At 46.3% G+C, this 12,967-nt stretch overlaps 1 protein-coding gene across 2 annotated transcripts in view; it reads left to right on the plus strand.

Moving 5' to 3' along the window:
• The window catches only part of Fdft1 (farnesyl-diphosphate farnesyltransferase 1), a 30,681-nt gene extending 20,473 nt beyond the window's left edge, over window positions 1-10,208 (plus strand). For both annotated transcript variants that reach the window (XM_027927003.2, XM_027927002.2), the window contains 3 exons: window positions 2,550-2,726; window positions 4,002-4,154; window positions 9,495-10,208. In XM_027927003.2, the coding sequence (XP_027782804.1) occupies window positions 2,550-2,726; window positions 4,002-4,154; window positions 9,495-9,716 (552 nt within the window). In that variant the 3' untranslated portion in view covers window positions 9,717-10,208. The remainder of the gene's footprint in view (window positions 1-2,549; window positions 2,727-4,001; window positions 4,155-9,494) is intronic.
• The last annotated feature ends 2,759 nt before the right edge of the window (window positions 10,209-12,967 follow it).

Here is a 12,967-nt window from a genome sequence, read left to right on the forward strand (position 1 = left end):
CTCCCTCTTCTTGACACAGACCTCTTGTGGTGTGTTTAATAACCTTGTGTCCAGGTCTTTATGATCTGAATTTGATATGCCCATGCATCCATGTGCTTCTGATTAATTTGGTAAGTCTGCAGATGGTCATTTTTATTGTGCCTTTGTGCCTCAGCACTTCAACTCAAAATGGAGTACTTATTACAGTCTACTAACTCAGGTTTAGGCACAGCTTTGGAAATTGCTGTTCCGTACATGATGGAGTAACTCAACAAGGCTGTCTGCTTTCCATTTATTTATTTTTGTACTGGGGATTTAATCCCCGGGGGTGGTTTACCACTGATCTACATCCTCAGCCCTTTTTATTTTTTATTTTGAGACAAAAATCTCAATAAGTTACTGAGGCTGGGCTTGAACTTATGATCTGTCAGTCTCCTAAGTCACTGAGATTACAGATGTGTGCCCTGTGCCCAGCTCACAATGTTATATAAATTTTGAATCATAAAGTTGATCATTATATTCAAGTCATTAGTATGATACTGTGATTTATGAGAGATGTACATTTGGACTGAGGCAGGAGGATTGTAAGTTCAGGGCTGGCCTAGGGAACTTGGTGAGACCCTCAGCAACTTAGCAAGATCTTGTCTCAAAATAAAAAATAAGAGGAATAGGGTATGGCTCAGTGGTAGAGTGTTCCTGGTTCAATCCCTTTTACTGAAAAGAAAGAAAATACACATTTGGTCTATGTCAGTTTTCTGGCACACTGCTTCTAAAACCTATGGAATCTCCCAAGAGACAAGTTTTCTTAATATGCTAATGAGACTGAATGGAGGGACCATACAACATGTGATTAGAAGGTTGTAGGTTGAGTTGATCCCCATTGGCTAATGATTTAATCCATCATCCTGTATAAGGAGCTTCCCTAAAAACCCACAGGACTGGGATCAGAGAGCTCCTTAGCTATAGGGTGGCTGGCACCCTAGAGGTCATGCAAACCCCTTCTCCCACACGTCTCCAAATGCATTTCTGACACCTGGCTGTTCATCTGTGTCCTTTATAATTACTAAAAACATAGTGCTTCCCTGAGCTCTGTGAACCACTCCACTAAACTACAGCTAAGGAGGGTATTGTGGGAACCCCATTTCATAACCAGTTGGTCACAAGTCTAGGGGGCAGTCTTTTGAAGTGACCTGTGGGATCTGAAGCCCTCTCTGGGTAGACATCGTTAGAATTGACTCCGCTACAGGACGCCCAGTTGGTGTGAAGTTGGGAAGCCTTCTGGAACTGTGTTTCTGGGGAGGCTGGTTCTGAGGGAGGGACACAGGTCACCTGGGATGTGTTCCTGTGGGGCCTTTAAGTTTACAAGAATGCCAGGGATGCAAACAGCAAAATCCAGAGTGTAGGAAATCTGTCAGGCCACGGGGCAAGAAAAAGAATGAGAGAGACCCTGAAGGTTGAGACTTATGACACCCACCGTAGCCAATGGTGGGTCTTGTTTAGATCCTCATTTGGAACAACCAGGGGAGGGGAAGTTAGACAGTCGGGGAATTTGAATACTATTGTTTGTTAAATATTAATATTATTATTTAGGTATGATATATTTTAAATATACAATAAAGTTTCCTTATCTTTTGGAATTTCATAATAAAGTACTTATGAAATGATACATTAGGACTTTACTTTAAAATAATTCAGGAGTTGGGGGTATAGATAGAACAAAATTGATCATATGTCCATTGTTGAGGCTGGATGATGGGTAAAATGAGGTTTCATTAAGCAGTTTTTTTCCATGTTCCACAGAACAGTTTACTACCATCAATCTTCGTTATTTAAGTGCAAATTAAGAATGTATAGCGAATTTGACTTTCAGTAGAATCTTCTAGTCCTTTTAGGCCTAGTCATTTATTTTGAGGAAGTTAAAGAATTACCTAGGAATAAAAGTTACTCTCCAAAGAATCCTAGATAGTGTCACTAAAAATCATCAAACCAAAATAAATTAATTAATTTAAAATTCATCAAACCAATCTCACTGGAATTGATATTTTTTGACTTTCAAGTTTGTAAGATGCAGGGAGGTAATGTTCCTGGAGTGCAGACCCTTCCATTTGTCCCATTTGTGCTTGTTCAATAGCATTCTTACGAGATCAGAATGGGGTGTTAATCTTTCATTATTTTGAGGCCTGGTTGTCCTGAACAAAAACATTTAGTTTGTAGTGCCGCCATAGCTGATTGTGTACATAGCTGGGTTTGTTTGGGACTCAGCTGACATCTTCCAGCTGCAGGAGGCTCTTTAAGTGAGTCTAAGGCGTTGCTTAGTGCCAGCGTCCTGGGTGTCTCTAAGGGACACCTTCCCAGTGTGCACTGTGATTGGCCTTGACTGCTATCAGATGTCTTTGAGCAGGCTCCATCTCTATGAGAAATGAGTCAGTAGTGAAGAGACCTGATCACAGTGCTGATTCACAAAGCCACTTTTTTTTTGATCTCTTAATGTCATCTGTAAATTCTCCTGTGCATGCGTTGACTTGTTCTTTTTTTTTTTTGACTTGTTCTTTAATCTCCGTATCTGGTAGGTTTGGAGCAGGTATGTTAAGAAGCTGGGGGATTTTGCTAAGCCAGAAAACATTGACTTGGCGGTGCAGTGCCTGAATGAACTGATAACTAATGCCCTGCACCACATCCCTGATGTCATCACCTACCTGTCAAGACTCCGGAACCAGAGTGTGTTTAACTTCTGTGCTATTCCACAGGTATGGATTGGGGCTCCTCTTGGTGTGTGTAGAAGTGGGGGCTGAAGGGAGTGGAGCACTGGTAAGGGGGGTGGAGTGCAACCGACTCTTCTTTACTTGGGGACAGTGTTCCTTAGGGGGTGACTCCAGTGTGTCTCCTCTTGCTGGAGAACAGGCAGTGACTCGCAGTGACTCACAGTACCCCTTTGCCTCCCGGCACTACATTCAGCTCAACCTCAAGGTTAAGTCTGCTCTTTTCCAGAACCAACCTTCTAGATTCACTTTTTGCCCCTTAACTATTCTAAACTAGCTAGATTCTTATGGTCAACAGTTTAATCAAGGGCTTTAGTGTAGATTTATTGGGAATTCAGGGTAAAACTTAGGTGAAGCTGTTATTATTTTAAAAAATCTTTATTAAACACCTAATATTTCTTCTTTTTCTAGACTTAGGATAACAAACCCTGATCTGTCGATCTGGCCCCTTGATATTCTAGGAGCTTGCTCCTGATAATTGCGTTTACCAGTTATTTCAGTTATCGACTCAAGTTTAATTGAAGAAAGTGAAAAGATTTAACTAGTTTAGAAACTTGGTTTGATTTTGTTCTACTCTGACTACTTTCAAATGGTAGTTGGAACTAAAATCTGCATGTCTATCTAAGGTTCCCATTATCCTAAAATAGTTTGCTGTTCAGAATAGGAAATCGTACCGTCCTGTGGTTTTTCTTCCTATTCATTATTTTGTGTGGGGTGGAGCATTGAACCCAGGGTGCTCTGTCACTGAGCCCACATCCTCAGCCCTTTCTATTTTTTATTTTGAGACAGTGTCTTGCCAATTGCCTAGCTATCCTTAAACTTGTGGTCTTCCTTCCTCAACCTCCTAAGTAACTAGGACTGTGAAGATTCGGAAGGGGCAGGTACCCACCATACCCTGGCACCTCATAGTAATTTTTAATATATAATAATTATGTTCATTGTAGTAAAAAATGTAAAATTCTTTCCAGATATTATTTTGGCCATATTTCAGATCTAGTGACCCATTGCTCTAGCATGGGGAATGACAGATTAACATTTTTTCTAAATAAAATGATAACTTTTGGTGCTGAATTACAGAATAATCTAAAGCTGCAGAAGTGCTTGATCTTGTGTGTTGTTGAGAAAGGGGGGGTGGGAAGGCAGAAATCTGGGGCGCTCTCTTGGTCAGTTGCTCACAGCTCTTACTTGGCCTTCTCACCTTGTCCTGCTGAGGATTGCTCGCCCGGCCGTTACGACGTTTTCTCCGTCTCCTGCTGTTTCTAGGTGATGGCCATTGCTACCTTGGCGGCCTGCTACAATAATCAGCAGGTGTTCAAAGGGGTGGTGAAGATTCGGAAGGGGCAAGCAGTGACCCTGATGATGGATGCCACCAACATGCCAGCTGTCAAGGCCATAATATACCAGTATATGGAAGAGGTGGGTTTTGTTTAGCTCCCTGGATAATTTGTAGCTACTTTATGATTTAGATAATGTCACTGTTCACACATACCATGTTTGGAAATTAGATGATCCTAACACCTCACTCTGCTATGGCATGAAGAGACAGGAGTTGGTATCCTTTATGTACAGGAGCTGAACTGCTGGTTCAGGGCAGCACAGGACCCTGGTAAGAAGAGGTCCATGAAGCAAGACATAGGATGGAGATTCTGGGTTGAATTTTTTTTTTTTTTTTTGGTAGTGCTAGGGATAGAATCCAGGAACCCAGGGAATTGTGCATACTGGGTAGTGCTCTACCACCGAGCTATGCCCCCAGCCCCAAGAGCTGGGAGATGAGGTTTAGACCAATCAGACTTCCTGTTTCAAGGGTGAGTAACGTGAAGGTGATGCTTGTGTAAGCCCATGGAGCACGTGGCTGAGTGGATCCCGTGCTCTAGTCCAGGTGGTTCTGTCACATCACAGGGCTCAACTGGAAACCACAGAAGAGAATTCGGCCAAAACAGAACCATCAAGTTGCAGTCTTTTCTGAGTTTCTTTTGCAAGTCTTGTTTTCAAATGCCACAACCAACCTATTAGATAAAGCATACCCGTTCAAGCCAAATCTTCGACTGTGGAGGGTTTGACTAGCTTCACAATGGTTTTCTAGGAGGCTGGATCTGGGGCACTCTCATGGTCAGTTGCTCATAGCTAGACTGTAGGCCTGAGAGTACTGTTTCCCGGGTGGCAGTGATCTGCCCGCCTTTCATATCAGGGACGATGGGAAACTTCTGGGGATGGTTTTTATTGTCGTGCCTGGTGTGTGTGTGTGTGTTGGGGGAGGTGCTACTGGAATGGGGTGGAAGCCGTGGTCCCTGGATATGATCTTACTGAGTGAAGGCCCTGCTCCTTCCTCCCCTGCTGCACTGGCCCTCAGGGCTGCTCTCAGCAGCTGTCACCGCCGCCCTACAGGTGCTGGGCAGCTCTGCTCTTTGCTCCGATTCCTTTTACATATTGCACGTGCTTGTTGTATTTCCTCCTCCTCGTGTTTCCCACCTGACCCCAGCATTTTTCAGGGAGTTCCTCTGTAGGAGTGCTAAGACAAGACCAAATATATTTTAAAAAAAATCTTAAAATTCCCATAGTAATTAAAAATTGCTACCAATCACTCTCTGGTTCACCATATTATCTCTCATTTATTTTGAGCTTCCTAATAAGTGGGTGCTTATTGATATCAAGGAAATGGAGCTAGAGCCATAATTTGGATCCAGGTCTGATTGGAGATTGGGTGCTCTGGACTACAGTTCCCAGAGGTTCATTTACCCTTTCTCAACAGAATTGTGCCATTTTAAGCACTATTTCTTCATTTTATAAAAATTAGAAGCATGTTAAGTACTAGGCAGTTCAGAGATTGTTTTTGTATTCTGATCACTAATTTTAGAAAACAATTTTTAAAAATTTTATGGGGAGCTAGTATGTACCAAGTCCTGGTTTTGATCCCCAGCATCTTTAGAAAAAAAAAAAAAAAAAGGCAGCTGCACTCCTGTGTTAAAGTTCATATTTTACTTGTGTTGTCCTTTACTGTTAGCAATGCTGTTTGTGACTGATGGCTTGGAGGCCAAGGTGGACAGATTGTGATTGGCTGACCTCCTGATTTGTAAGTTCGGTCTCCCTGGAATTCAGCCCGACTCTTTGTTTATCACTGGAGCTGCTTTTGCAATTTAAGGGCTCAGTTGGATAGCTGTAACAGGGTGGCCCACAAAGCTAAAACAATAGATTCTGGCCCTTTAGGAGAAAGTTGACTGACCTCTGATCTAGGGCATTAGTCGTTCTGTTTTGAAATTGCCCTCGTGAAACTCAGGGTAATTTGAAGGAAATGCTAATACTTAAGTTGATTTGATAGAGAAATATCTGTGAGGATGTGTGAGGCTGAAGTGTAGAATCTGATAATGGTTTTAGTGTCAGCATTTGGGACATTTTCAAATGAAGTTTGACATGAAGACTTGTGTGAAGTCCACCTTTGCTGGTGTCCAGATGTTCACTGAGTCTGCCCTCTGCAGTATGAAAGGACACGCTTCTGCTCTGTGGACTCCGTGCTTGGCCATAGCGGGTGTGCACCTGGAAGAGGCTCCTCAGAGCTTCTCCTTGCACACCTCTGAACTTGCCTGAGGGGGTGGAGTGAGGTCCCAGGGGCTCCTGAGCAGGTGGATGGACACTGCTTCCAGGCCCTCGTCCGGCCCTTGCTTCAACCGGCCTGCACACTGTGTGCCCAGGAGGCGGTGAGAAGATCGGCCTGCTGTTTTGGGTTAGCAGTAAATGTGCTGGCAAGCAGCCAGAAGTGCTCTTTCCCCTCTTGGCCAGGTGAATTTCTTGGCCAGGGAGCCTTAGTCTTCTCATGGAAGCTTGCTGCCCCTGTGCCCTGTGGGTACACGAGGGCATCATAGGCTCCAGAGCCTTCGTTGACTAGAGACTGGTGCTTGGCACAGTGGCACTTGACATGATGATGGTTTCTCTCCTGGAAACCCTTTTGCTCTCCTGCTTCTGTCACTGTCTCCTCTGCAGCCTTTGCCTCTGCCTGCTCCCGGCCTCTCTGGCTCCTCTTCCATCTGTGGTGCTGCCTGAGTTCCAGCCTGGTCTCCCTTTTTCCTTACTGACAGATGCTCTCAGAGGGCCCAAAAATATAGCTTTCTGGGCCATTTTTATCTTTTTTTGTCAGTTACTCAGTTCAGACCTGGGGTAGGAGCTTTAAGGTTTTGGTTGTTTTTTTTGGTGAATGACATTGCGATACACCCAATTTTAGAATCCTGGGGGCATCCTAGAGTTCTTTTCTCCCTAGTCCTATATGTAAGCAGTCCCTAGGTCTAGCCTTATCTGTCTTTATACTTTCATATCAGTCAGAAGGTTGTGTGCTTTACCCTCGGACCTAGCAATTGTAGCCTTTATTCTACAGAAACCTGCAGACAGTGTTGAAGAATGTCTGTGTGCAGCCTTTGTCTTGAGTCAGTTCTAATTGGCAGCTGTGTCAGCTCTCCCTCGCTATAATAAAATACCTGAGTTAATTAAATCATAAAGGTTCACTCTGGCTCTGTTTTGGAGATTCCAGTCCATGTTTGGCCTCATTATCTCAGGCCTGTGGCAAGGCCACACATCATGGCAGGAGTATGGTGGGATAAAGCACCTCTTTTATATCCAGAGCCAGGAAACAAAAGAAGAAGACTAGACTAGGTCCCACAGTCCCCTTAGGGGGCGCACCCTCAGTGACCTAAGAACCTCACTAGGCCCCAGCTCCAATAGGTCCAAGCCTTTATTTAACACACAGGCCTTTGGGGACTTTAGATATTCAAAGTAGGCAGTAGAGAATTTATTATATGCGACACATTCATGTTGAGAAGCTTGTGATTAAAAAAAAAGACATTTTGTAAAATGGAGTGAAAAAATCAAATTATAGAAAAGTGTTGACCCTAGTTTTTAAATCACATATGTAATTTCATGTGTATGAAGTGCATTCACATTTATACATAACTCTAGATGATGTATTTTTATACGTGATGACTTATGGGTTTATCAGTAGGCTTATAGGGCGTAATATATATGTCAGCCTGTGGATGAGGAAGACTGGGGCTTTGACTGTTTTTCGGTACTGGGATTTGAACCGAGGGGTGCTTAACACATGAACCACATCCCCAGCCATTTTTAGTGTTTTATCCAGAGACAGAGTCTCACTGAGTTGCAAGTGCCTCGCTAAGTTGCTGAGGCTGGCTTTGAACTCATGATCCTCCTAACTCAGCCTACTGAGTTGCTGGGTTTACAGGTGTGTGCCACCACAGCTGGCTCCCAACTTTTTCTTTTGTACTGCTATCACAAGCAGAATTTCATTGTCTCAATTTTATTTTATAGAAATTAATGTTAGTGTCTTCCCTCACCTCTGATTTTCTCTCTAGTTATCTTTCATATCACAATACCTGACATTAGCTATCATTAGCTTGTTGCTGCAGGCATATTCTTTTATTTCCTCATTGTATTAAATTCCCACTGTGTTTTTGGGGGATAAGGGTGGCAAGAATAGAAGATATCTTTGTAAAAAATACCCATCATATAAAGAAAATTTGGGGTAATGATTTTATTTAAAACGCACCTGTTGTGTCTGCACCGCTGTGTGCAGACCTGGGTCAGAACATTATTACTTCCACTCATAACCTTCTACCTGGCTTCTCAGTTCCATTCAGTATTTGCTGAGGTCCTGCTGTGTGGCAGGCACAGTGCAGAGCTAGAGATCAGGAGGTGAATGAGAGAAGCAGTCTAGTAAGGGAGTCCTGTACCAGTGTATTGTTTCCACGAAAGTGATAAGGTCAGAGTATGTCTAGGAGAGTGACTCTTGGCCCAGCCTGCAGGTGCTGGGAGCGATAGTATGGGAGCCAGGATGTGGAGGTGCATCTGAGAGAGGGTGTGGGAGGGGAGAAGGCAGCAGGAGTGTACAGTAGAGCTGGGCGCTGTGGCGCATGTCTATAATCCCAGCAGCTCGGGAGGCTGAGATATAGGATCATGAGTTCAAAGCAGCCTCAGCAAAAAAAAAAAAAAAAAAAGTGTGCCTTGCATGCATGAAGCAAAGGAGCACAGTGGCCTCCGCTTGGAAGGTGTGTGCCCTGGCCGTGGTGCCTCATGTTCACTGAAGGGGCAGGAGTGAAGGAGCTCAGACTCTTCCAGAGGTGAGGGTATGGAAAAGTTTCAGTCTCTCTGTGAACAGATGAGCAGACTGGGCTCAAGCAGAGAGGCAGGAACTCAGAATGGGACAGCTGAGGTGACTGACCAAGGCCTGGCCTTGAGCAGTAATGGAGGGCAGTGTGTGGGGGCGTGGACACTGCAGTGCTTCAGAGGTTTGTGGAACAGAAAGGAGGACTTGGGTGGCTTGGGACTCCCTGCTTCATGGCCATTCCACACGCTGCGTCTTTTGCCTAACTGCTCTGCCTGCTTTTCCAGAATCACTTCATTTTTTCCGCACTACTCGGGTCAGCCTAGTTGAACTGTCAACATTTGCTGTGTGCCTGGCCTGTGGGGTGCTGGAGTCTGGCATCCACATGGTGCCACCCCTCGGGGTTCTCAGTAGCTGCCTCCTGTGGGCCGGGTGGCCGTGTTGCCCCTTAGTTGGTGTGAAGGACCTGGGTTGACACCCCTGCCTGGTCGGCAGTGAGGGGGCAAGTTACTTCCACGTCCTCTGGGCCTGTTTCCGGGTCGCTGAGCGGGCGGAACGTGCCTGCCTGTTGAGGACTGCTGTAAAGGTGACCACAGGAAATGCTAAAGCACTGGACACCTTCTGTGGCACTCACAGCTTTTCCTCTTTAACAGATTTATCACAGAATCCCCAGCTCGGACCCGTCTTCCAGTAAAACCAGGCACATCATCTCCACCATCAGGACGCAGAATCTTCCCAATTGCCAGCTGATCTCCCGAAGCCACTACTCCCCGCTGTACCTGTCCTTTGTCATGCTCTTGGCTGCCCTGAGCTGGCAGTACCTGAGCACCCTGACCCAGGTCACAGAAGACTATGTTCAGACAGGAGAGCACTGACTGGGATCTGTTGGGAGCCGCCGTTCACGTGCGACGGAGTCACCGTTCTCAGGGGTGGATGTTGGCTTCCCTTTATGTTTTTTATTCCTACGTTAATCCCTCAAAGAACTACTTGGACCTTCACAGACTGAAATACAGAGTTTAAAAGAATATGAAAATACAAGGAAAGTGGGCCTTGCCCTCAGGAGGCTGTGCTTGCAAGTCCCTGTCACCCTGCTGCACCGTGGGACGGCAGGGATCTCCCTCAGCGAGGCCTGGCTGCAAGAATGATTAAATGTATTTAATTTGAAGCAACCTTTGAATACTGTCAGTAGAAAATGAAGTGACTTTTCCTTCTGTCTGGTGCCTGGTTTTCCCCTCATTCTGTTCCCTCTAGTTGGGCTGAACGTGGTAGATGTGAATGCAGAGTTCTAGGTGTTTCCTAAGAGTGCAGACTTGCCTCTACACGAGGATGCGGGGAATAAGGTCTTGGCATTATTTTCTCATTTTAAAGGGCCCTTCAGTAAAGGTGTTTCTGGGTATTTACAGTAATAGGTGCAATTGCTCTCTGTCTAATGCAGTTCACCTGAGTCCACTTGACCATGGGACAGATGGAGTTAGTGATCAGAGGACAAGGGCATCTGTTGCCACTGTGAAGCCAGTTAGCAAGTACCAGGAGGGACAAGCTGGCTGCCCTGGGTAGCAGTGGCCGAGCAGGCGGGCAGGCGACAGGGTAGCTGTTCCCTGGCTGCCTCCCTGTGAGGCTAGTCATCTCAGCTGCATTCAGACACATTAAGACTTTTCCTCCTAGCTTTTTTCCCTTAAATTTCCAGTCTATACACCAATGTCTCAAGAAAGGGAGAGCTATTTTCAGATGAAGGTCAAGTGGCACCCAGCCTCGTTCCCCCTCAGTGGGTTCGCCCTCCTTAACCCCAGCACAGTCGGGGCTGGTGTAAACTCCCTCCTGCCGTGGCTCACTGCATCTCTGCCTGGGCAAGGAAGTCATGGTTCCCTGCCAAGGGTCTCTCCAGAAAAGCCTTTGGGAGAGTCAGCGTGACCGGCACTGCTGTGAGGCATAGCTCTCTCTTGTCACATTATCAAAATGCCTGAGGCTGGGTACCGTATGTGAGAAAAGGAGTTCAGGACTGGAGATGTGACCCGTGGTGGGGTGCTCACCCAGCAAGGGTTTGAGCCCCAGCAACACAAGAGGAGGAGGGGAAAGGCTTCTTTATAAATGTTCACAGTTCGGGAGACTGGAAGTGAGGGTTGGGTGGCCCTGCCTGTCCAGCCTGGGGTCCGGGCCCCCTGGAGGATGGCATCACAGTGGTGGGAGACTGGAAGCGAGAGGGAGTCAGGGCCCAGCGGGCTCTTTTATAACAGACTCACTCTAGAAGATCAGCATTCACCACTTCTGAAGGTGAGTCCCCACCACCTCCACGTCACTACCCTGGGGACCAAGCCTCCTGCACACAGACCTCTGGAGGACACTCAGGGCACTGCAGTGTGCACAGCCTCTTGTCCCAGTCTACTGCGTGTAAGGTGACTTAACGACTGAATTTGGGTTTTTCCTAAGTAATGTTGGGTTAGCACTGTTACAGAAATGGGTTTTCTATGACCACTAGAGACACCTGGCTCAAGTTTGGGTCCATGAAGATTTATAGTTAATTGGTTTGTTCAGGCTTAGCCCTGGACCAACTTGTCATCAGTGCTGAAGCTAGTTAAGGTGACTTGCTGTATGGAATAGAATGGGCTGTGAGCCAGGCGCAAAGTACTTTGCCAAGACTCGACTTGGGATTTTAAGGTAAGTTGTTGCATTCCCCCCTGCCCCAGAACTGGGGACTAAACCCAAGGGCACTCTATCACTAAGCTACATCCCCAGCCCTTTTTAAGACGAGGTCTCCCCAAGTTGCCCAGTCTGGCCTTGAATTTATGATCCTCCTGACAGCCTCTGGAGCCACTGGAATTACAGGCATGTGCCACATGTCCTGCTCGATTTTATTTTTTTAGTATAACTGTACATAAGTATTCACCTAAGATTCAAACAATTGGACATCCTGCTCCCCACTTTCAGTATCATTTACAGCATTCGACACGGTCTGTTTCCTGTTCACAGTGGAGTGTTCCGCCCAGCCCATCAGAATCTAGGAATTTAAAATGAACAACAGCTGGGAGTGGGAGCCTGACCGCTATGGTTAACTACTGTGCCATTTCCCAGGGGCGCTGGTGTGTGTAGGGGGAGAGGTAGTCATTTTTGGCAGTTTTGGAAACTTGAGCTCTTAAGTTTGTGGTTTTGAAACATTAGTGTGAATCACAATTACCCGATCACCGGGACCACAGACTTTCTGACCTAGTAGCGTGGTGTGGTGCCCAAGAATTTGCTAACCTAAGTTCTCAGGTGACAGGAACTGGGCTGGTGGAGAGATCAGGCTAAGTAAGGATCACTGCTCAAAGGCATTGTTCCTCAAACTTCAACCTCCCTAGGAATGAGCGCGTCTGGTCAGGCTGCACGCTGACTCAAGTGCGGCGCTCATTCTAGCACTGGCTAACAGGCAGTGAAGCTGGGCTGCAGCCCATTAAAGTGGCAAGGCTCCCAGAGGACGGTGCTTTGAGGCCTGAGAGGAAAGGTGGAACTCTCCCAGACTGACCTCCAGGGAAGACCGAAAAGGCACTGTCCCGCCTGTCCTTCCATGTGGACAGGCGTCCAGGAGGACCTTTGGAGCAGACATGATCCAGGGGGTCATTTCTGGCTGACCGAAGCCTTGAGATCCATCCCAAACACTGCAGAGCAGGTTCTTCCGGTAAAGCCTTCACGTGTGATGCTGTCCCAGTGCCTTCTGGTGCTTCATGAAGCACACCCTGGCTGGCTCCACGGGTGGGAATGGAGTTGCAGGTGGGTACATGGTGCAAGAAGAACGGGAGTGGAAGTGGGAGCAGCGGAACTGTTAGCAACTCACTGAGGTCAGGAATATATTTGAAATTGCAGGAGTAAAGTGACTAGGAATTTGTGGCTTGAATAACCTTGTGAAACATTTTCTAAGTACTATAAAGAGCACCACGAACTCTTCTGTAACCTTCACCAGGTTGCTGTTGCAGTGTGGATCAACCCAGGGCCTCACGCACTGGTAGTTCTTCCACTGACCGCCCCCCCCCCCCCCCCCAGCAAACCAGGTTTTTAAGAGCTTATTTGATGTAGCCTCTAATTCCTAACTTACTGGAAGACAAGCTTCCCAGGTGGGGAAGGGAAATAACTATGGGCAGGCAGGTGAATGAGT

This window comes from Marmota flaviventris, chromosome 3, assembly GCF_047511675.1.
Source record: "Marmota flaviventris isolate mMarFla1 chromosome 3, mMarFla1.hap1, whole genome shotgun sequence".
Classification (NCBI taxonomy): domain Eukaryota; kingdom Metazoa; phylum Chordata; class Mammalia; order Rodentia; family Sciuridae; genus Marmota; species Marmota flaviventris.